The following is a 23,901-nucleotide window of genomic DNA, read 5'->3' as shown; positions in this document are numbered from 1 at the left end:
TACAGATGGGAAAATTGAGGCAGACCTGGGCCAGGAGGCTGGATTGGAACTCAGGTCTTCCTGACTCCAGGCCCAGTGCTTTGTGGCATTATGACCCTTCAGCTCATTCCTTTGTATAGGCTGCCCTCCATGCCTGGCATGTTTTCTTCTTCACCTCTGCCCTGGGGATCTCTAGGCCTTTGACTTAGTAACCCCTCAGAGGAGGCCTTCCCCACGCTCTGGGTTCTCTTCCCACTCTGGGCCTTGGCACTTAGATATTGGTGGGCTTTTCATTCTCTCTGGCCCCGAGGTTGACACCCACCAGTGCTTCCTGAAGACTGTGTGCGTTTCATACAGAGGACCCCTGAGAAGGGCTTGGGGGCCCTTTGACCCATCTTCTTGGGGGAGGGGGAGCCCGCTTTGGTGACAGATTTTTGGAGTGTGTTTGTCCTTGTCTCTTCTCAGCTCTCAATCCAGACTGGGTACCCCATAGCCCTCCTGTAGGAGGCAGCCTGAGCTATGATTCCTCACTCCTCTCCTTTTAGGGGCATTTCCCTAGGTCACCCCCAGGAACCTCAGGCATTGGGTCACCTAAGGTGAGGCTACCAGGGTCCCTCCACCAACCCCAGTTGGTGTGCATTTATTAAGCCCTTCCTGTGTGCCGAGGACTCTGCCAGGCCCTGGAGATAGAGACAAAGGGAAACAGTGGGCAGAGGAGAGGCCCTGTGATTCCTGGGTGCTGGGAGCTCCAGTGGTGGACCGGAAGCCTTTCATAAATATTCATCCACTTTTCCGTGGCTCTTGTGCTCGGGATCCAGGATGCCCTTTGTCCTCCTTGTGAGATGCTGCTGAGATGTCCCTGCTTCTCCTTGCCCTGCCCTCCTCACCGGGGGATATAGGTTCAGCTCACACATGTCATCCCTGCCAGCCCCTCCTGAGCCCTCCTCACCCCCCATGCCTGCCTTTCCACTACCTTTGGTGTGTGGTCTTCCCAATCTGATTGTTAGCTCCTTGAGGGCAGGGATCGGCTCTTCTTTCTCTTTGTTTCCCCAACACTTAGCAGGTACCTAATCCCTGCAGGCAGACTTGACTTCTCTGTCAAGGAAAGTGAATGCTATCAAGTTGACTGGGGAGTTTGGCTCCGGGTCAGTCCTGTTCTGGGACCATCCCTGTATAGGGGGAGGAAGCCATGCCTTTTCACCCTTTGTTCTAACTCTTTATAATAAGTATCAGAGACCCTGGGATTGAGTGGGCCCCAAGATGCCCAGAATCCTCTTGGGCTCTGTTGGACTAGGGCGGGTTTTTGAAGTAGGGTGAGTCTCGCTCAAAGAGGGCCTGAATGTGAAAAAGACTGTAGTTAGAAGTCCAGCTTTTGTCTTCCTAAGGCACACAATTGGCGCCACTCCGGGATTCGGTTGTTGAGATGTGCAGACAAGCACCTGTGGAAGGGAAGGCTCACCTTGTCTTGAGAGAGCTTCGAGGGAGTCACGTCAGCCTGGCTCACGCTGGTGAGCTGCTTATATTGGGCTGAAATCGGTTGTCCTCTCAAAGTGAGGCTTGTGTTCCTGAGCCCAGACTTTTTAATCAACCGCCACCCTAATATCCCTGTAATATTCCGGCCTCCTCATTGCCCCAGGAGTGGGGCTTCTCTGCAGGCACCTGGGCTTCCAGGAAAGAGAGAAGTTTCCAAGATCTTACACTCGGTCCTCAATTAACTTCACAAGTACAGGAACGGCAGGGGGTCAGGTGAGCAGATGTTGTCAGTGAACCTTGGGAGTTAGCAGGGTGAGAAGGCAGCCTTCCAGACCCAGGGCCATGGTGTGGTCAGTTCTGGATACCTCAGCCCAGGTCTTAGAAACCCTGGTGACTCTCAGAGCCCAGCCTGAGCTTGCTCTTCCCCTCCATGGTACTGCTCCCTCGAAATGACCTCTTCTGTATTTTGTATGAAAATGGTTGATGGACCCATTTCTCTCCCTACCCCATAGGCAGCTAATGGAGGCCAGAAACCCTTTGGTTTTTTTGTACCCTCAGTGCCTGGTGGCATATAGTAGATGCTTTATAACGAACTCAGAAGAGGGCAGCACAAGGCATGGGCAAGAGCTTTGAGTGCCAGGCTCACAACGATCAGTGGAAGGACCTGGAATGTTGACCCCCCCCCCCCAGTCTGAATGACCTTCCTGTGGAAGAGAGAGTGGGTTTGGTATTTTTTGGTTCTAGAACAGGCTCCCAAACCTGGAGCCTTTGGATTGTGGGGCTTTCAGGGGCTCCAGAGCTTGAATGGGGAAATTTCTTTTCACTGCCCTGAAATCTAGTGTTTTCTTTAATTGTGCATTTAAAAAAGTTATTTTTTCTGAGATGAATCAGTAACTATTTATTAAGCACCTACTGTGTGCCAGGCACTGGGCTAAGTGCTAACTAAAGGTGCATAAAGAAGCAAAAGGCAACCCCTGCTGTTCTCGAGCTCAGTCTTAACAGGGAGGGATCTGTCAGCCTACAAAGGAGGTCTGAGACACAAAAGAGGCTAAGACCCCCTGCCTGGGGAGGCAGAATGGAATCTGTGCTTTCAGTTGTCAAGCTTTAGGCTTCATGTCAGCAGAGACTTCCTGACTTGCAGAGTTGGCTCTCTGTTTTGGCATGTGGTGGCAGCCCCTGAGCAGAGATCAAATGACCACTTAGTGAGCATTTGCTGGAGGGATTCCTCTCCACATGGCCAAGTTCCCCCCAAGCTGTGATCCTGTGACCTCAGCTAGGCCTGTAACATTTTTACTATAGTACCTTGGCCTGTAGTCAGGAAAGTGAGCCCCAATGAGGGTCTGAGGAGAAGGAGATTGGGATGCTTGGGAACACAGCCAGAGAGATCTGGTCAATGGTGGTTCCTGTGTTATAGGACCTGATATTGGCCTTATTCCCCTGGAGACCTCCAACTCTGCATTCCATTTTGAGGGACTCAGGTGGCCTTCCCTGTAGATTAGCTTTCTCCCCATTTCCAACTTCTTATTAATAGTGTTTGTATGTCTGCCCATCAGCTTTGTATAGAAAAATTTACCTGGGGTGTGGTTGGCCTTTCTCCAGGCTTTTCCCATTTCCCCATGGTCTTGTGTTAGCCAGCTGTGGGATTGATCCGCCTTGGGTTCAACCCATAAAACAAAAGTTTGATTCCCCAAGAATGTATAAGAAAAGTCCCTGGGCTAAAATTGGGGGGCCCTGTTGGCTTCTTTGAGAAGCCTGATGGGAGGTTCCTGAGAATTACCTCTGTCTGTCTCTAGTATTTGGGGGCAGACAGGATCCCATTGTGTAGGGTTTAGTTTGTGAAAAAGGAAGATGCTCCTTAAAATGTTTTTCAAAAAAGGTCCAGAAGAAGCAAGGTGTTTGTTCTCCAGGTCCCTGGAAGGCAAATAGAGCTTCCCGGGCCACCGTGGATTTCAGGAGCTGCTTTTTATCACAGAGACAGTTCCCTGGGGGGCCGAAGGGCAGAGTTGGGCGAGAGAGCAATATAAGGAAGATTTTATTAATTAATATACTTTTGGGCTAGAAAGTGTCTCTACTCCTCACCCTCTTCTTGTCTCCACTTAGTTCTTGGGCTGTGTTCTTCCCTTAGGCAGAGGTGAGCCTATTACTGAGGATTTAGAGGGAGCCAGGACCTCCTGGGTTACAGGCCCCAAGAGCTGAGCTGCTAAGTGGGCAGAGAGCACCAGAGGAGTCCACTACACCTCTTGTCAGTCACTGCAGCAGTGCCCAGTGTCCATAACATCCAAGGCCATCATCTTTTGACCAATAGGACTAAGGGAGGCGGCCAGGCTAGTTCTTGATGGGCATAGGGACAAGAGATACCATGCCGAGGCTGTATTTCCAGGTTAGTAGAAGTTTCCAGGCCTGGCCTTCTGCAGAGCCTGCCAGTCAGAATCTAGGGTCACGTTGATGAACAGACCTTTGGGAAATTCAGTATGTGTTGAAAAAGCAATAGTTGTTTTTAAATCATAGTTTGGGAAATTCATATTGTGCCATGTGTGAAGACATTTAGAACAAAGTTAATATGTTTATGAGCTAAAAGGAGTCATTGCCATAGTTCCTATTAGATTTTATTGCACACATGCAAATTTTGACCTTTGTTATTGGGGACTTGTGTTTGGTAGCCTGGCCTAAAAATTAAGAGCTCCCTGTGAGTCACCACCTCTTCCCAGAGCTCCACATCCAGCCCTTCCCTCAGACCCACATCATGGACCCTTCAAATGCCTGTGCCAGAATCATCTCCAGCTCAGCATCTCTAGGACTGAAGTCGTCATTTTCTCCTCTAAGACCCACTTTGCCTTTTTGTCAGATTCCTGACCTGTCTTTGTCTTCTCTCCTTCACCATTGTGAATTCTCCCTTCATCTCTACTTCCGGATGACCTGTCCCTATCTAGAATTGACTGATTTCTGATTGACCTTCCTCCTGAGGTCTTTCCTGCTCCCATTCATAGTCCACAGAGCTACCAAACAGATTGTTCTGAAGTGCAGGTCTGATGTTCTCTCCCCTACTGAAATGGCAGCAACTTCCAAAAAAAAAATTCCAATTATGAGTAAAATCAATTTTTAGCATTCATTTTTTTTAAATTAGAGTTCCAAATTCTCTCCTTCACAGCCCACCCCCCCCAAGGCAAACAGTTTGTTTGACATAGATTATACCTGTGCAGGCATGCATAACCTTTCCATATTAGGTTGTCAAAGAAAATACAGACCAAAAACCCGAGAAAAATGAAATTTAAAAAGCATGCTTTAGTCAGCATTCAAACTCTGTCAGTTCTTTCTCTGGAAGTGGATAGCATTTTTCATCATGAGTCCCTGGGAAATGTCTTAGATTACCGTGTTGCTGAGAATAGCTAAGTCATTCACAGTTGGCCATTGTACAGTGTTGCTATTACTGGTTCTGCTCACTTCTCTTTGCATCAGTTCACATAAGTCTTTCCAGATTTTTCTGACTCCTTCATGCTCATAATTTCTTACAGCACAATAGTATTTTATTATAATAAGATACTGCTATTTGTTCAGCCATTCCCCAATGGATGAACGGCCCCTCAATTCCCAGTTCTTTGCCACCACAGAAAGAGCTGCTATAGATATCTTTGTACATATAGGTCCTTCTTTCTTTAAGTGTCTTGGGGATATAGACCTGGTAGTGGTATTGCAGGATTGAAGGCAATGCCAGAGTTTCATGGTCCTTTGCACCAACACTGCATCGGTGTCCCAGCTTTTCCACATTCCCTCAGGCATTTGTCATTCTCCTTTTCTGTCATATCAGCCAATCTGATAGATGTGAGGCAGTACCTCAGAGTTGCTTTAATTTGCATTTCTCTAATGAGTAGTGATCCAGAGCATTTTTTTATATGACTAAAGATAGCTTTAATTTCTTCAGAGAACTTCCTGTTCATATCCTTTGACCATTTATTGATGGAGAAATGACTCATATTCTTAGACATTTGATTACGTTCTCTATATGTTTTAGAAATGAGATCTTTGGGGTGGCTAGGTGGCACAGTGCCCTGGCTCTGGAGTCAGGAGGACCTGAGTTCAAATCCGGCCTCAGACACTTAACACTTACTAGTCATGTGACCTTGGGCAAGTCACTTAATCCCAATTGTCCTTCCAAAAAAAATGAGATCTTTATCAGAGAAACTGGCTGTAAAAATACCCCCCAGTCTCCTGCTTTCCTTCTAATGTTGGCTACTTTGGTTTTGTTTGCACAAAACCTTTTTAATTTAACATAATCAAAATTATCCATTTTATAGCCTGTAATGCTATCTCTTATTTGGCCATAAACCCTTCCCTTATCCATAGATGTGAGAGGTAAAGTATCCCATGCTCCTCTCATTTGCTTATGGCATCATCTTTTATGTTTAAATGATGTCCCCACTTTTACCTTATCTTGGTATAGGGTATGAGATGTTGGGCTATACTTACTGCCAAATGGCTTTCCAGTTTTCCCAGTAGTTTTTGTCAGATGGTGAATTCTTGTCCCCAAAACTGGGGTCTTTGGGTTTATGAAACACAAGATTACTAAGGTCTTTTACTATTGTCTTGTGTACTTAATCTGTTCCACTGATCCAGCACTTTCTTTCTTAGCCAGCACTAGACTGATTGGATAATGATCACTTTACATTATAGTTTTGAATCTGGTATTGCTAAGCCACCTTCCTCCCTGTTTGTTTTCACGAGGTCCCCTGATATTCTTGACCGTCTGTTTTCCCAGATGAATTTTGTTGTGATTTTTTCCAGCTCTATAAGATAGTTTTTTCGTGGTCTGATTGGCATGACACTGAGTAAGTAAATTTAGGTAGAATTGTCATTCTGTTCTCTTGGCTTAGCCTCCCCGTGAGCAGCTGACATTTCTCCAGTTCAGATCTGACCATTTGTGTGGTAAGTGTTTTGTAATTGTGTTCATAGAGTTCCTGGGTTTGTCTTGGCAGGTGGACTCCCAAGTATTTCATATTGTCTGCAGTTGTCTGAAATGGAATTTCTCTTTCTATCTTATTGCTGGTAATGTATGGCAATGCTGATGATTTATGTGAACTCCAGTGGCTTCCTATACGATCAAGTGCAGTTTGGCATTTAAAGTCCTTGAGGACCCGAGTGGAGCCTCCCTTTCTCTGCACAGTTTGCGTATAGTCAGGTTGCCCTTCCCCCTCTCTCTTTAGCAGCCTGCCTGGAAGGCAGCCCCTCCTCAGTTCTCCCTGTTAGAGACTCAGCTTGTGGACGACCCACTTCCTCTAAAAGTTCATCGATCTCTGTTACCTTAGGCCAAGCACCTGCTGTTTGTCTCTTTATCTTTCTGGTGCCCGAGGCACACAGAGAAGCTTACTAAATGTTTGTTGGTTGATGGGTTCCTTGCCCACACTTTCAGCTTCTATTCATGTCTTTTAAATTCAAGTTGGTTAGACAGAGAGGGTCGCAGGATTTTGATTACTTAAAATTAAAAAGCTTTTACACAAACCACATGCAGCTAAAATTAGAATGGAAGAAAGTAATTGGGAAAGAGTCTTTACATCAAGTTTCGTTGATAAAATCTCATTTCCAGGATATATAAGAAGTGGATTCAGATTTGTAAAAGTAAGAGCCATTCCTCATTTGACAAATGATCAAAGAATATGAACAGGCATTTCCTTTTTTCTTTCTTTTTTTTTTTTTGGAGGGGGAGGGCAGGGCAATTGGTTAAGTGACTTGCCCAAGGTCACATGGCTAGTAAGTGTTAAGTGTCTAAGGCCAAATTTGAACTTAGGTCCTCCTGACTCCAGGGCCAGTGCTCTGCTCATTAGGCCATGTAGCGGCCCCTGAATAGGCAATAACCGTATAAAAGTGGTTCAGATGACTAATAATGAAAGAAATGGAAATTGCAGTCTCCAAGGTTCCATCTCACACCTGTTAGACTGGCAGAGTTAACTAAAGAGGAAAGTGGGATGTTGTAGGTCTGTGGAAAATAGGGAAGAAGGAAGGGAATAAGTCTTCAGCAACTACCATGTGCCAAATATTGTACTGAGCCCTTTGCATATGCTGTCTTGTTTGATTCTCACAACAACTCTGGGAGGTAGGTGCTATTATTATCCTCATTTTACAGTTGGGGAAACCGAGGCAAAGGGTACATTAATGAACTGTTGGTGAAGCTGTGAATTAGTCCTGCCATTCTGGAAAGCAATTTGAAACTGTCCAGAGAGTTAAAAAATTGTGTCCCCTTGGACCCAGGGCTGCCCCTGCTAGGCTTTAACTGCACAGAAATCAGAGAAAGAAGGAGACAAGACTCCTGGTGTCCAAAAATACAGCTGCTTTTTTAGTCTGGCAGAGACCTGGAGTCCTTGGGGCACCTCTCTGCTGCGGAATGATGAGCAGTTGTGGTCTGCCCTAAAAAAGGGTGAAGGGACTGGTTTCATAGAAGCCTGGGAGCCAAGCAAACCTGTCAGAAAGGGCTCTCCCCCTGCCCCTCCTCTCATGAGTCCAGGGCACTGGCCACACTAACCCTGGCTTCTTCTGACCCTGTCCAAGAGCTCCGGGCCACAGCAGTAGTTCCCCTGCCTCCCTTTGAAACAATGAACTTAAAAAGTAAGGCAAGCAAGGCCATTATGGGTTACCTTACTTGGGCAGAAACAGCCCCAGAAAATGTCTGCAGGGTGAAGGTGGCTGCGCACTGGACTTGTCAGCTGGCCCCCACACTCTGCTTTCTGTCTTGTTCAGACTTTTCCTCACTGGTGGAGCCCTTGTCCCCGCCTCCCCGCCCCCCTCCCCATCACTTGTTTTTAGATGATGCAGGGCCTTGCACAAACATGCTTCTTCTCTGATGGGATGTAAGCTTCTTGAAGGCAGAGACTGCTCCAACTTTGGTTCCTGGCATAGAGAAGATGCCTTAGCCTAGTGTCTGGCTGTAGAAGTGTAGAAGCTGGTGCTTGAGAAATGTTGATTGATTGCTTGCTTCTATAGAAGAATGTGTTCCAAGCTCCAGAAGTTGCTTCACAGTAAGGCAGCTGGATGGTGCTGGACCTGAAGCTGGGAAGACCCGAGTTCAAATTTGGCCTCTTAAATATTGCCTGCCTCAGTTTTTTCATATGGAAAATGGGAATAATAGCACCTACCTCACAGGGAATTGAGATAGATGTCTGGTGCTTTCCAAATATTAAAGCATTATAAGATTTTTAAAAATTACAGTAAATCCATACACTAATGGACATGCAAACAAGTCTTTCTCTTTTTCGCCTTTCATTTTAATTTTTTTATTGATTTTTTTCATACAACAATCTGATAGAAAACCGAAACCAAAATCTCCTCTAATGCAGATTGGCAACTCCCTCTTTATAGCTCAGCATTGGGTCCATTTCCCGGGACCCTGAAAGGTGAGGCCACTGGCCAGGATCTTCTCTGGTATGTGTCTGAGCAAGGCCTTGGACTCAGGCCTCTCTCTTTCACTGAGCTTGGCCCATTTAGCCCCACAGCTGCTGCCTTTCTGTGTTTTGAGAACAGGTTTATTTTTCTCTCTTTCTGAGATGAAATCCTTTCAAGGGGCAATAATGAGCAACAGCTTCACAATTAACTGAGTTTTATTTGCTCCTCTGACTTTTGCAAATCTCTGAAAAACAGAGAGACTGGAAGGGGGTGGGGGGGGGCAGGTTCTGCACCTGGTGATGAGAAACGAGCTTCCAGGCACTTGGTGAGGATTTTGGTTTCCAGTGTTCTGACAAGCCTTAACTGGCCAGTTTACCAATTTTGTGGCTAAACACAAAAAAGCAGCTTTTTAGTTAAATACAGGGTGAATTTGAGTGAGTTTTCATTTGTACTGTTATCTGCTATGGTCACGAGACAGCTCCCTAATTTATATTTTGTATGGTTTTTTTATTCTGTCATATAGATATTATCTTGCCCTGAAAATTCCGGGAGTTAAAGAAATGCCCACCGTTGAAATGCCAGCCCTCAGCAGTGACTGTCCACATTTGGAGTCAGTGGGTGAAATAACAAAAGAAAACTTGATACAGAAATCTCTTGTAAGTTCTGTGTTTTTGTGACTTCAACATTTGCTGAAATCAGTTTGCTTCAAGGCTTGTTGATGACCAAGTGTGTGGATAAAACTTGGCAGTGTACGTGGTAATTTAATTATTTTTTCATTGATAGTTTTCCAAGGGAGAGCTATATGTGTACAAATTTGTAGTCAAATGAGTCTTGGAAATGGCTAGTAAGAAAAGTTCCAAGGAAAAACCAAGCTTCAAAATCCAGATTGGGAAAAACTGACTTTGACAGGATGAGAATGAAGTAAGGTGATTTTTGTTAGCATCAGCTGCATATGCTTTACCAGATGGCCTTTGACCTCCGTATGGGGGTTTGTGCTCTGACTTTGCCCTAACTCTGTGGTTTAAGATGTGTCTGGTGCTGGCGTGGTATGATGGCAGGGGCTGGTCCAGGGTTGATGACGTTGTCTTTGGGATTGGCTTGTTATAGAAAGAGAATTATCTGGAAGTATAGAATGATAATTGATAGGTAAAAGAAGAATGTACCGTGTGTGCATGTGTGTATACGTGGAGATCAGCCTGATTCACTAACATTTTTATAAAGGCAAGGGAAGAGGGGAGGCCCAGTGTGCTCAGGACCCTTGCCTTCTTGTGAACCAGGAAGTAACGTGGGATGGGGGTGGCTCATAGAGGGGTCTCCTGAGGCTGCCTCTGTGAGCTAGCTTCCCTAGGAAGAGGCTAAACTGAGGCAAACATGCGACCTCGGAGTGCTCCGACAGCTTGGGGGCCAGTGTGGTAGGCGGGGGGGGGGGGGGGGGGGGGGGCTGGGGACGAAACAGGTGGCCATTCTGTCCTCCTCCCAGAGGGTCACAGAGACAGTGGGGAGGGGGAAAGGACAGCTTGGATATCTTCTGCGTGTAGCCACCACAGGATGCTCCAGGGGTTCCTTGGAGGGTCTGCAGGGGGCCCATGAGTTTAGGGAGCATCAGGATGAGGCAGGAACCAGCAGGCCTGAGGGTGGCGTCATGGAAGGAGCCCTCCAGACCACTTTGTGATGCTGTGTCCTTCTCTGTAAGATGGGGCAGCCTCCAGGGAGTCTGCCGATGTCAGGCTGTATTATGCCAGGGACTATTGGGAGGAAAATCCTTTAAAGACTTTACCTCATGATGTGACATTGTCAGCAGCTGGGGCCACTGTTTCCTCAGCTGTAGAATGGGCATCAGGATGGTACCTCCCTCCTAGCACGATTGTGGGGATTGAATGAGATAAGAATTGTACCCAGCACACTGTAGGTGCTTACTATGGGCACCTATTTTAAGTCACAGCATGTGTGTGGCCGAGCTTGTAAAGCCATAGGTCTGAAAGGATTTCAGAAATGATTCAATCATCGGATTGTAGCAGAGGTGATTTAGTGGAGCTGCTGGGTAGAAAGAGGAGGAAGTAGGCCAGGATTTTCACTCAGGGCCTCCGCCTCTGAATGTAATACCCTTTTTCCCTCTTTAGTCAGTGCTTTTATTTTGTGAGCAAGAGAACTGGGGCCTGTCAACCAGTCTGCAGCAGCCTCTAAGCCAGGGGTGGTTAGAGCTGCACAGAGCTGGCCAGGGGAATGTGCCCGGGGCCTGGTCCGAGGCAGCGTGGGGAGATCCTGATTCTCATCCCAGTGACTATGCAGGGAGCCCAAGCCCCAATGCTGAGGGGTAACAACAACGAGACAGGTTTGATTTCATGGCAGGGCTTTGTGACCGAACGTGCCTGAGCTCAGAACACCTGGTGCTGGTCACAGCAGTGCCATAATTGGGTGATTTAGCCAGAGGCCGAGATCATCCAGAGGACAGTTGTCCTGCCAAGGTCAGGGCATGGCCTGCTTGCTGGGCCTAGCTTTGGAAAACAGGGGGGTCTCCTGATACCTCGAGAGGCCCAGAGGAAAAAGAACCACCGGCTCAGGGCTGTGTGTCTGGCGGCTGGGGCTCAGCCTCCAGTCTCCTGGCACCGCCTGCTTTGTCTGCTCCTGTTCCATTAAGGCTTACCTGCTTACTCTTAAGGAATTGTGTTAGGAACAAGGGTGGCTGTGAAATGTTTCCTAAAGAGGCTGTCTCTGTTCACAGGGCACTTGTCAGGACTGCCAAGTCAGAGGACCAAATCTCTGGGCCTGTCTGCAGGTATGTGGGCGTCCCAGCATTTTCTAGGGGTGTAATGGCTCATCTTTTCCAGTGTTTTTATGCCGGTACGAGGCATTTTGGACAGAATTTTATAAAGCTCAAATTTATAGCTCGAAAAATTATATTTGTGACCAGAAATGTATTTAAAGACCCCAGGAAAGTGTGTAGTAACGTGAATGCTTTAGGGGTGGGGGTAGAGGGGTGTGTTCGTTCGTTCCTTGCTGACTGTGTGTTGCAGCCTGCTCCACCGACCAGGCTGAAGCAGATCGGTGCCTGTCCTCAAGGAGGCTGCATTTTATGGGGGACGGGAGAAAGAATGGAAGAACACGTACATAGATAAATCAATATAAAACAGATTCCCCTACAGGTAGATAGATGGATAGATGTATATTTCTATGTATGTCTAGAAATAGTTTGGGGGCACGTGTGGTAGGCTGTTTTGTGGCTTTTATCCATTTGTCTTCATGGTAAAACACTCATGAATGTGCTTTATTGATGCAAGAAATCTCTGGCGTTTTTTCTTAACTGGGGGACCACCTTTTGGTGATAAGCAGGCCTAGTTTGGCTCTCGCACTCACTTTCTGTTTCTTTGCAGAACCGATGTGCATACGTTGGCTGTGGTGAATCCTATGTCGACCATAGTACTATTCACTCTCAGGTATGTGCAGCCCCTCTTTGCATATGCATGTTTCTTGTGAAAGTGTGAGTAGGGGTGTGAAAGCTGCCACCCTCGTCATCCATGAATTCTGGGATGTTGACCTTCTCCATGAAGTGATGGATGGCTACAGGGTTAGCATCCCATTCATGTGGGGGAAGCGTCTAAAGAAGGCTCTGAGGGCAGGCTGACTTGTGTGAGGCTCCTTTGAGGGATGGGCATCCTCTCTGTCTGCCGCATCCTGGGGCACCCTGGTTGACCTCGGGGGGCCTTTGTAACCAGCCAGACCAGCCTCTGGTCGTGCCTTCTGGGGCTGAGCAGCATGGAAGCAGGTGGGTGACTCTGGGTTAGGGTTGGGGGCACAGGCTGGTTTTCCTGATGCCAAAGACCCCCCCATCTCCAGCCCTCCCTTTTCCTGCTCTGGTGGTCTGTGCTCAGGTTCCTCACATCATCTTCAGGCTGGACACCAAGGCATGGCCACATTTCTCCTCTGGGTCCCTGTGCTCAGTCTGCTCTGTGTCTGTGACCTCCTCTCTCCCCCCATCCCCTGACCTGGCCTGAGGGAGCAGAGGTGCCTCGGGGTCAGGGAGACCTCGGTCCCAGGCTGCGGCCTGAATGCCATGGGCCAGTCCCTCACCTTAGACAGATCATTGCCTCCTGAGATTTCATTTGGGGCAGGTTCTGTGCCTGCCTGCAGTCTGCCCCAAGGCCAGAGTGGCTCATTTGCCATATGGACCAGCTGCTCTTCAGGTTAATGTGGCAGGAATCTGGGGTCACAGATCAGTCCCAAGAAATTGCCAAAGACCTTCAGTCCATGCTTTGTTGCCCCCAAAGAGCTTGAGTGATAAGGAACTTCCTGTGAGGCCCCAAAGAAGGGCCTGGGGGTGGGGGGGGCAGGTTTTGATTTCATAGTGTTCTGTGGGTTTTGGCTTCAACTTTGCAGCGGAAGCTGTTGATGTAAATTTGATTTTCATAAATCTCCCAGGAGAAACTGAACTGAATTTTCCCGACACTTTGGCTAGTCTGTGTTGTGTTCCATCTTTACTTTGAAACATTGGCCTTTTTTTGGTCACTTTAAGCTTATTGTCAGGATTCCTGAGGAGTTGACAAGTGAAGGACCTCAGAGTGGCCCTGACCCCCCAGACTTGGGCATCAGCTGGTACCTGGAAAGGGACAGAACCAGGGAGGTCTCTGGGGTGCAGTATTTCTCCTGAGGGCTCTTCGAGTGGCCCCTTCCTGGTCTTAGTGCAGATGGAGGGAAACCAAGGCAGAGGGGGGGAGGGCAAGTGGGGTCACTGTGTGGTACAGACAGGGACAGGAAGGCTAAGCCATCCAGGAGCAGGTGGACATAGGCCTTTCCGCTTCAGCTGGCTCAGTGGATGAAGGGCCAGGCTGGACTCAGCAAGACCTGAGGTTTCAGCACTCCTGCCTGATTTCTGGACCATTTGGTCGGTCTCCATTCCTTGTGTTGGGCATCTCAGGGATGCAGGGTGTAGGCTATGGTTATGTCCCTAATTCCTTCCTCCTTCCTCTCTCTTGCCCTCCTCTGCTCCGTTTCCAGCCCTGGCCTGCCTGGTGGGGTCGTCCATCCTAGGCCTCAGGGCCTTGGGAATTAGGGCATTAGTGCCGAGGCAGGATCGTCTGAACCCTGCAGCTCAGGACTTGCAAACCCAACGACCTCCCAGCCCTGTCTCCCATCTGGTCACTAGGCGCCATGTGTGGCCAGTCTGCCTCTCCACGACTGAAGGCTTCTCTGGTTTTGTTCTTACTTGTTCAGAAGGCACTTCACACATAGCATGTGCCAGAAATGTAAGGAAAGAGCAAGACCAGGCTCTGCTCTCCAGGAGGTTGCCACCTAGCCAGTGCCCGTCTACACTGGCCAGGAGGCCCTTGCTCCCACGTGGCCGAAGCAGGCTTCCTGCAGAAGGTGCCTGACACAGCCAGGAACGCACAGGGTGGGATATGAGGGGACAGTGTTTCTGGCTGCGCAGAGGCAGATGTGATAAGCTAGAGTGTGTGCATGTGCATGGCTGGCTGGAGCATGGCACACACGTGTGTGTGTGTGTGTGTGTGTGTGTGTGCATGCACGTGGAGATAGGGCCCAGCTGTGAAGAGCTTTCAGGGCCCCACAGAGAAGAGTGGATTGATTGCTGAGCCTGGTGTCACAAAGCCCCGAGTTCAGCTGTGGGATTCTGGGAAGGTCACGTCAGCTCCTCTGTAAAGTGGGAATGATGATCCCGTGGCTCTCCGTGGCTTGTTGGGAAGATCTAATGAGATGAGAATGGGAAGGGTTACTCTCTAAGGGTCATCCCTGGAATATGTGTGGGCCTGGGGGTGGGGGAGGAAAGGGGGTGAGATGTATGACGTGTTCAGACCTGTCCCAGGAAAAGCCCTTTTGGGGAAGGGGAAGGTGAGGGGGAGCCTGCTCTGGGCCAGGCCCTGCCTGAATCTGGTTTTTCAAGTATCTCCTTCCATGCCCATGATAATCCTGAAAAGTGGGGGCCGTTGTTATCCCCATTTTACAGTTGAGGATACAGAGGCAGGCAGAAGGGAAGTGACTCACCCAGGGTCACCCAGCTAGTCATTCTGAGGTTGGGTTTGAATTCAGGTCTTGCTGAGTCCAGCTTGGCCCTTCATCCACTGAGCCAGCTGAAGCGGAAAGGGCCGATGTCCACCTGCTCCTGGTTGGCTTAGCCTTTCTGTCCCTGTCTGTACCACGCAGTGACCCCACTTGCCCTCCCCCTCTCTGCCTTGGTGTCCCTCCATCTGCTCAAACTTCCTCTGACAGCCCTGACCCCAGGCATTCTCTCTGTCGGAGGTCCCTCCATGCCTTGGGGTCCCCAGGCTGGTCCTAGGCCGAGGTGACTGCGGGGAGGGCTCGGCTCTCTGGCCTTTTGTCTCCCCCAGGTGCTCCTTGATGCCCCTGAGTTGCCCCTAGACTTTCTTCTGGAGGTTTGGTTCATGCTGTGAGGCCTAGAAGGGGCTAGGGAGTTTCTAGGGACACTGATGGGGCCCCAGAGGCTGACACTTTGCTGCCTCTAATCAATGCTTCTGCCCTGAATTCTGCAGGAGACAAAGCATTATCTCACTGTGAACCTCACCACCCTGCGGATTTGGTGTTATGCTTGCACCAAAGAAGTCTTCCTGGAGAGGAAGTTCGGGCTTCCTGCTTCCCTGCCCCAGACGACGAGGCCGCCGCCCACGGCCCCGGAAAGCGGCGTCCAGGTGGGCCCAAGAATAGTCACTGAGAGAGGGAATTTGGAAGGTGAAGGCAGGACACGACTTAAGCACCACCCACTCTGTGGTCACAGGCAGGTACATGCACCCTCTGGTGTGCTGAGGGGCTGTACCCAGCCCAAGAGCCCCGAGGCCTGAGTCACTGTTTTGTGTGGATAGCACCATTGGGTGGTGGCGGGGTGTATATGCCAGCCTGTCTTCATTTAACTTCAAGGAACTTGACCTTTTTCCACAAATGAAACTGAATGTGAGACAAGTTGCTGGAGGTGACCAAGTGTTTATTTAGCTCAGGGCGCTGGACTAAGGGCTGGCCAAACCCATCCTGGCCCTACAGGCACTCTGGGTCTGATGGGAGAGGGAAGGCAAGGAACAAGCCTTTGTAGAAAACCTACTGTGTTCCAGGCACTGGGCCAGCTGGGATGCTGAGGGGGCTGACCAGGCTCACACAGCAGACAAGTGGCTGAGGCCAGATTTGGACTTGCGTCTTATAGACTCAAGGCCTAGCTCTGTGGGCACCCTGGCACCCCTTGGACGGTGTCAGAGGGTTGAGAAAGGGCCTTGGGTTGGGCAGTTGAGAGATGTGGGTGGCTCCTTAGGCCCCAGCAATGGGCCTGTAGACTCTCCCTTGGCATCAACACGTCGTCCTGGCCTCACTGTGGTGCCCACTTCTCAAGGCTGTGCAAGTTCAAAAGCTCTTCGTTTCTTTCCCTGCAGAGATAAGTGGCATGGGATTCTAGAGCACATGTTATCATTAGACCCGAGGAGAAAGGAGCGTTTTTAATGAGAGGCCTTCCTGGGGTATCTGTGGCAGGTGGGAACAGAGAGAGCTGAGACCCAGCCATAGAGCAGAGACTCTGCTCACCCTCCACCTCGGCTGTGGGCCACCCCCCCAGCCAGCCTTGTATCTCAAGGTTATGTTCCGGCCAGAAAGGCAGGAAATGTCTGTCCTGGGCATTCTAGGAAGATTCCATTCATTCAGTCACACTGCATACTCAGGGTTGGCCCAGACACAGAGTCATGAGCCCTGGATCTTCCTCCAAGCCTTCTCACAGACCAGGCCAGTCTCTTCCCTCATCTGTCAGGCCACAAGAGGCCTTCAGGTGGTTGGCAGCGCGCGCGGCACCCCATCCCTCGGGTTGGTGACAGGCCCCCAGACTCTCCCTCAGGGTCCTATCAGGCGTCTGGGTCACTCTGCTATAAAAGAACATTTGGCTTTCTCCGTAGTCTTCACCTGCATGAATGGCCCAGGAGTCTGTGCTCTGTCCATCTGGAGAGTCGTGATCAGGGCTCTTGTGTCATACACTAGGAAGCTTTGGGTGGTGACCTCAGGGTCACATTTGGCCTGCATTCTCACTTAACACTCACACCTGCTCTGTGAAGTGAGTACTTCACATAGGGACACTGAGGCCCAGAATGACTGGCCCAGGGCGCCACAATGAATCAGAACACAGAGGCTGGACTGGAGCCCAGGTCTCCCCTGGCTCTGGTCCTGGCCCAGTACCACTGAGATCCTGCTTTTGTGCCCCAGACCTGGCATTGGGCTGTGAGCCCTATCCTGGAGAGCAGAGCCTGCTTGGCTGTGATCAGAGGCTTGTTGATGCACCTGAACAGGAGGACTGCCCAAGCAGGGTTCTTGTGACTTTGGGGGCTCTGCTGAGTATGAAAGTGCTCCATAGTATTACTGTGGGATAGTGTGAGGCCTGGCCACGTTCATGGGGTGTCACAGCATGAGGCTCTGGTTCTCCGTGATTGGAGTCCCTCCCAGGCATCCTGGAGCCCACTGCCTCTTCTGAATGACCTTTCGGGGGCCCCTTCCCCTCCCTTTGTTCTAAGTCAGTCCTTAAGGGTTTTGCTCCTATCTTACCAGGGTGTCTTCCTACTGTGATCAGATTCCTTATTGTGATCCTTCTGTCCACCGGTGCCCACCCCAACTGCTCTGGGACCTAGCAGGTGGTCTCTGGGAGTTGCTGTGGCTGGAGCCAAACCTGGCAATGATCCTCTGTGACCTTGGGCAGCATCTGCACAAGGCCTATCCCCTTTGGCCTTGGCCCCATTGGGTAGAGGCATCAGGAGCTTCCTCTGTGCTGTTGTCGTGTCAGATGAGGCCTTTCAGGAATATCAGGGGACCCCTGCCGGACTTGGGGGAGTCTGTGCATGGCTGGTGGCATCAGGTAAGATCTAACATGTGTCTCTTCTTGGTTTTCTGGGAGCAAGGACTTTAAGGTGCCTCACCCGACCCTCAAGACTCCTCTGGCTGCAGTCTTTAATGATCTGGACAGGGAGGTGGAGGAAGAGGATGAGCTGAAAGCGAGAGGTAATTTAAGGGGCTCCGTCCTGTCTCATAGGGAGTTCTGAAAGGGGAAAGAACAGTTCACCTCGCTGTGGTGACAGCCACGCGGTGCCGTGCTCATGGCGAGGTGGGAGGGGCCCGGCTGGTGAAAAGTGGCACCGTTGGCTTCTTCTGCCTCGTGTGAATGCCACATGGCACATGCCAGAGAGGTCACACAGAGCCAGATGAAAATGCCATTTGGGAAGCAGTTAGCAAAATGAAAATAACACTAGTACCTAGATGGCATTAGTATGTGGCCCTGTTTCCTTTGACTTATTCCACTTGCTCACAGCATAGATTCCTGCCTTCGGGTTTGCTGTCTGCGCAGACCCACTTGAGCAAAAACTTTAGGGATTTCTTCCACCGCAGGACTGCACAAAGAACCACTGAAGCACCCCCAGGCGATGTGACAGGCTTGTCACTGGAGGCCTGTGGAGCTGAGGTCCCCCCGAGAGAGCCCAGGGGTGGGAAGTGGGGAGGCATCAAGGACTAGCATGGCCTAGAAGACCTCAGATGCTGACACATTAGGCTTTAGGGCTCCGAAATCTCTGACGATCTGTCTGCAGCCTCTGAGGAGAGCCATGAAGATTCTGAAGCTTAGGATTGCTGATCCTTTCCCCATATGGGAGCAGGGGGAACAAAGCCTGATCCTGGCAAAATGCTCCAGTTTGGGACCAAACAAGACGCTGAGCAGTACATAAAATGATTCTAGATCTTGAGAGGTTCTGACTGACCCCTAAACATTTGCCAACAGAAATTCAGAGGAAAAAATGAGTCTCTTCTTGAGAGGAATCCCAAAAGACAAAGTTCCAGGAACGTCATGGCCAAAATCCTAAACTTCTATGTCAAAGAACAGATAACACAGCAGGTGTCCAGAAAGAAGTTTGAGTACAAAGTCGCTGCAGTCAGAATCACACAAAACTTGGCAGCTTGTACCGTCATGAGAGGAGATCTTGAAATACAGTTTCCAGAAAGATGAGTTTACTACTAAGCATAATTCATCCTGCAAATGGGGGAAAGTGGATTTTTAATGGAATAGAGGACTTTCACACATTTTTTGATGAATACACTGGAGCTAAGTAGGGATTTTAAAATGCAAACACTAGAGAAAAAGAAACCTGGAAAGGGAAATTTGTTGAGCAATTAGATTGCACTGTAGAATGATGGAGTGCTAGCTTTCTAATGGAGGAGACAGGTATATCTTCCGAGGACCTAGGGCTGGGCTGGTTCTGTTCTGAGGGCTTGAAAGGGGAAAAGAGAAGGGATGGTAAAAGGAGACATTAGTGATGGCAGAGTTCACACACTTGGAGGAAGAGATGGGGTGAGTGACCCAGAGCAAGGGAGTGAAGGGAGATATGCACGCCTTTGGTGTAAAAATAGACTCAGGGTCAGTGCAGTGTGATGGAAAAGGGAGGGCAGGAGGGAGGGAGGTGCCATGGGCACAGCAGTCTTTCTGATGCTGATGGTGGAGAGGGAAGAGAAAAGAATGGGCTGGAATACAAAGGGGCTGGTGTCCGGATCCCCGATGGTCTCTGTGTGAATGGAGTGGAAGACTGTTGTGCCCTCAGAAATAACGGTGGGGGTGTGAAAGTATCCTGGGTCGCGTGGTCTGATGCAGACGAAGTGAAGGACCAAGGACTCCTGTAGGCGGAAGAACTCTGCCAGAGGAGGGGGATGGGGGGCTCAGGAGGAAACACATCATGAGGGAGGAGAGAAGCAGGTGTGGGAGGGAGCCTGTGGAGGCAGAAACCAGGATGTGTCAGGGGTTGTGGTTGGTTACTTTGTATCTGTTCTCTGCCTCTCCCTGTGACTTAGACAGCTCCCCTGCCACAATGTAGCAGTGTAGACGGGGCAGGTCTTGGGCCCAGCATGAGCTCTGTCAGGCCGTTGTGGGCCATTCTGTCACGAGAGACAGGCGTGGTGGCCTTGGGCCCTTGGTCGTGGCTGCCCGGGGCTCCTCACTGCCACCACCGCCAGGGCTCCTCATAGATGTGGATGGTGGCCACCCAAGTTCCTTGTGGATGTGGCTGCCCAGGCTCCTTGCGGGCATAACTGCCTCAGCTCCATGAAGATGGTGCCGCCCAAGCTCCATACAGATAGTGACCACTCAAGCTCCACGCAGATGTGGCTGCCAGGCTCCTTGTGGACATAACTGCCTCAGCTCCATGTGGATGGTGGCCACCCAAGCTCCACGCGGATGGCCACCTGGGTTCCTTGTGGATGTGGCTGCCCAGGCTCCTTGTGAACGTAACCACCTAAGCTCCATGTGGATGGTGGTCTCCTGAGCTCCTCGCGGATGTAGCGGTCAATCTCCTTGGCGCACGCATGTTGGATTCTCTCCCCTTTATACCTTGACCAGCTTGGCTGGGCTTAGCGGCCGGTCGCTGAGTGCTTGACCCTGATGGGGCTCCTCAGATGAGGAGGGTGCGTGGTCATGCAGCCATTTTGGGGGCCGGTGAGTTTGCTGTTGCCAAAGTTGGAGATTTCCCCAGCCACACGTTAGCGGGGCATTGTGGCCCTGTGCTGGCTATATTTGGCCATCCTTGGCTTTCCTTGGTCACTTCTGCTTCCCTCAGTCTCCTGGTCTCTGGGGTGGTTTTAGGTTGTGTTTTCTTTATAATGTCGCTCAGAGCGCTTCATTTGGTCTGTAAATTTAACTCTTTCCCCCAGATGTAGTTTGAGATGAGCCGTAGGATGCCAAGGGGAGCCAATGAGTGTTTGCAGGAGCATTCCCCAGACCGATGACCAGGAGTTGGGGAGGCCAGAGAGCCTGAGGTGGTCTGGGTCAGCTGTGTCCAGAGCTTGTTGGGCATTGGCCAGGGAAGAGACCTTGATGCTTCAGCTTTGGCTCGCTCACAGCTGATGGTCCTTTTAATTTCCTCCTATTCATCTTGTTGAGATACCCCAGACTCCTGAGGACTGCTGGGCATCTTGTGCTTGGCAGATAGCAGTGAGTGGATGGAGCATTGGGCCCAAGTTCAAATCCTGCTGTAGACCCTGCCTCCATTTCCTCATCTGTCTGTAGAAGGAGGGGCCGGGATTTGATGGTGAATCAGTTCTTTCATTTTTAGTCTCTCCTTTCCACTGCAAGGGTCATTTCATTTTCCCTGGTAGGGAAACAAGCCCAGGAGACACAGAGGTGCCGCTCTTGCCCTCCGCCCACTGTGCTCCTCTAAACTGCCCTCACCAGCCTAGCCCCTGCTCATTCCTGGCCAACATCCCCCACAGAGCCTTGGCTTGTGGGCCCCTCCTGCCATGTCTCCCATCCCCTTGCACTCATCCCCCAGATCCAGAGAATTTCTGTGCTTTCAACTCCCAGTGAGCTCCTCTGAGACTTCATCATCGTTGCACCAGGCTTGGTGACCTCTCCAGCTCGGCCCTTCCTTCCTCTGCTTTCTCTGACCCCTTAGGAGCGTACCTCCCCTAGCTGTCTTCTCTCTTCGGGGGCTGTTGGCTCCCCTTTCCCAGAACCCTCTGTGGGACCAGGCCCCATGGAGGCTGCCTTGGCTTACCTGACCTGTGTGGAGGAGAGGGACGACGTCACCAGGTCTTTCTGGCTGTCTCACCACCTGGCCAGGTTCTCCTGCTGTTTGCCTTCTCTTACGGAAGCCAGGCATGCAGAAAATGGCTGAGGCCACTGGGTTTGAGGAGGAGAGAATGGGAACGTGGGAGAGAGGACCACAATCCCGAAGGGGAAGGTGGTTTGATGAAAGCTCAGCTCTGGCCATGCCGAGTCAGAGATGGAGCCTCAGATAGAAATGGGGGCCGCGCAGGGACAGAAGGGTCCCTCCCAGTGATGTCTTCATCTGGTTTGTGCCACGCTCCAGAGAGTTGGGGGCTAGAGCTCAGCCTGCCTATGGCTGGGCGGGGGGCACCCAGAACAGAGCCACGAAGGGTGATCAGTTTCTGCTGAGGAAGAAGAGGGAGGAACAGCTTATAGCAGGCACTTTTGTGTCACATGGCAGGGTTTGCAAAGGGCTCGTGATCCCCCTGGACTAGATGAGGAGACCGAGGCAGGCAGAGGTCGAGGAGAGAATGTGTCTTCAGCCAAGGGAGGGGAGGCCATCCAGCTTGGGAGGCTGTAGGGGACAAAAGGCAGTGGGACAGAAGACTGTTGGCTTTGGTGATGGCTTCAGCAGCAGAGGAGGGGAAAGAACTCTGCCTTGTGGTGACTTAAGGAGAGGGGGTAGAGACAGCAGGTGTAGACAAGCAAGGAAGGAGGAAGACAAGACCGGATCTGAGCCAAGAGGGACAGAAGAAGCCAGGAAAGACTTGGGAGCTGGTAACTGCTGGGGCATGTTAGCGTGTGGTTTGTGAAGAGACTCCCAGGATGTGAGGGGGCCCAACTCCGGCATGCAGCTCCCACCCTCCCAAGTCCAACAGAATGTCCTTGATGCCTCATTGCTTGTTGAATCTGAGAAGTTTCTTTTTATCTTGACAGGTCTTACGGGTCTGAAAAACATCGGCAACACTTGCTATATGAATGCGGCTTTGCAAGCTCTTTCTAATTGGTGAGTGTAGAGCACATGGCTGTCAGCTATAGCAGGAGGAGCCCACACGGGGAAAGGAAGCATCTCAGGACTGGGGCGAGCCTGAAGCGGGGTTCAGGTGGGAAGAGAGCCCTGTGTCAGGGCGAGGGGCTACAGGGCTGTGAGCCTGGTCTGTGAGCAGGCCCTTAGGTAGCTCTATGGAGATGTTGTGTTGTCCCTGTCCCATTGCGGTGCTGACTTGGAGGGACGTCTGTCTGTCTTCATGCGCCCAGTGAAGTAAGAAACTATATCTTCTGCCATCTGGTGTTTCCAAATCTTTTCAGTCCTCCCCCCCTCTCCCGCCCCTCACCTTTCTGCCACAGGGTTCCCTGCAATCAGTGTCTGTTCTTGTGACCTTCCCTGTTCTTGAGCAGCTGGGGGGCAGTTCTTCACTTTCAGGACCCCTTCTCTGAATGTTGACTTAGCAGAGAAAACTCAGTAAGTGGAAGTGCCATTATCAGAGGATGTAGAAATCAAGCTCATGGACCCCAGAGGAAGAACATTGGGGTGCCACAGGGTTGGCAGCAATGGTTGTACCTTGTCCAGGGTCCGCAAGAGAGACGTTCTTGTTGTCTCCACGCCTGGTCATCGTCTGGGCACAGTGGCTCTCTTGCTGGGAATGCTCACTCCATTGCACCCTCCCCTCACTTGGTGCCCTCTGCTTGGTGGGATCCCCTCTTGGGCCAGGTTTCACTCCCTGTCTTCTCCTCTCTCAAGTTAAAGGTTAAGCTCCCTCTCCTTGGATTGGCCAGCACCAGAGTGGGAGCATAGCTTTCCTCTTCCAGACTCTGCTCAGCCAGTTATGGGTGGAGGAGAGGCCATTCCCCCTTCCCCAGACACACTCACCTTTCTCCTCTCTGTTCCCTCCCACTACTGCCCTCCTGGGGCTCTGCAAACTTAGCTGGTCTCCCCTCCCCACCAGGGCCAGTGTAAGGTAACTGGGACCCTTGTATCCCCAGGCGCCTGGCAGGGCCCCTTGCATTTACACACACATACATACACTCACTTATACACATACAGACATGCATACACTCACTCATACACACACACCCAGAGTGTACCACCAATATGATATTCACAGCACTGATAGTGACTATGAATATGCCAGCATAATTCTGAATTGCCAGATATAACAGACTCTCCATATATAAGACACAAACAAAACATTTATTTAGACGCCAGAAAGCCAAATCCCAACACCAGAAAACCAAATCCACCATAGCAACAAAGAAGTTAATACATCTTATCACTGAAGGAACAAACCAGTCATAATACTAACTGTCTGTTTGCCTGAGTCCTCTCTCTCCCACAGCTCTAACTGTTCTGACTCCCAGCTTCCTCTGGGCTCTGTTCCATCTGTTCAGCAAGCTCCTTCCACCCCAGGCTCCATGTGATTACATTCGGCTTATTAAGGGGCAGGGGAGATCTTCAAATTCCCATTACTATTACACACACACACACACACATTCAGACATATACATACACATACTCATACACACACATTCAGACATATACATACACATACTCATACATACACACACACTCACACACACAC

General features: G+C 50.3%; 1 protein-coding gene across 1 annotated transcript in view; it reads left to right on the top strand.

The window, feature by feature from the left end:
* Positions 1-23,901, top strand: part of USP33 (ubiquitin specific peptidase 33) — a 56,103-nt gene that overhangs the window by 3,239 nt on the left and 28,963 nt on the right. The window contains exons 2-7 of the mRNA XM_069102250.1: positions 9,344-9,476; positions 11,543-11,596; positions 12,192-12,254; positions 15,321-15,476; positions 17,703-17,802; positions 22,259-22,328. Coding sequence (XP_068958351.1) covers positions 9,381-9,476; positions 11,543-11,596; positions 12,192-12,254; positions 15,321-15,476; positions 17,703-17,802; positions 22,259-22,328 — 539 coding nt within the window. The 5' untranslated portion in view covers positions 9,344-9,380. The remainder of the gene's footprint in view (positions 1-9,343; positions 9,477-11,542; positions 11,597-12,191; positions 12,255-15,320; positions 15,477-17,702; positions 17,803-22,258; positions 22,329-23,901) is intronic.

Source organism: Petaurus breviceps, unplaced genomic scaffold (genome assembly GCF_028583685.1).
Source record: "Petaurus breviceps papuanus isolate PSGF00001 unplaced genomic scaffold, PetGlider_PUasm1.0 545, whole genome shotgun sequence".
NCBI classification, from domain to species: Eukaryota; Metazoa; Chordata; class Mammalia; order Diprotodontia; family Petauridae; genus Petaurus; species Petaurus breviceps.
The sequence above is the reverse complement of the archived record's forward strand: the minus strand, read 5'-3'. Positions and strand labels throughout refer to the sequence as shown.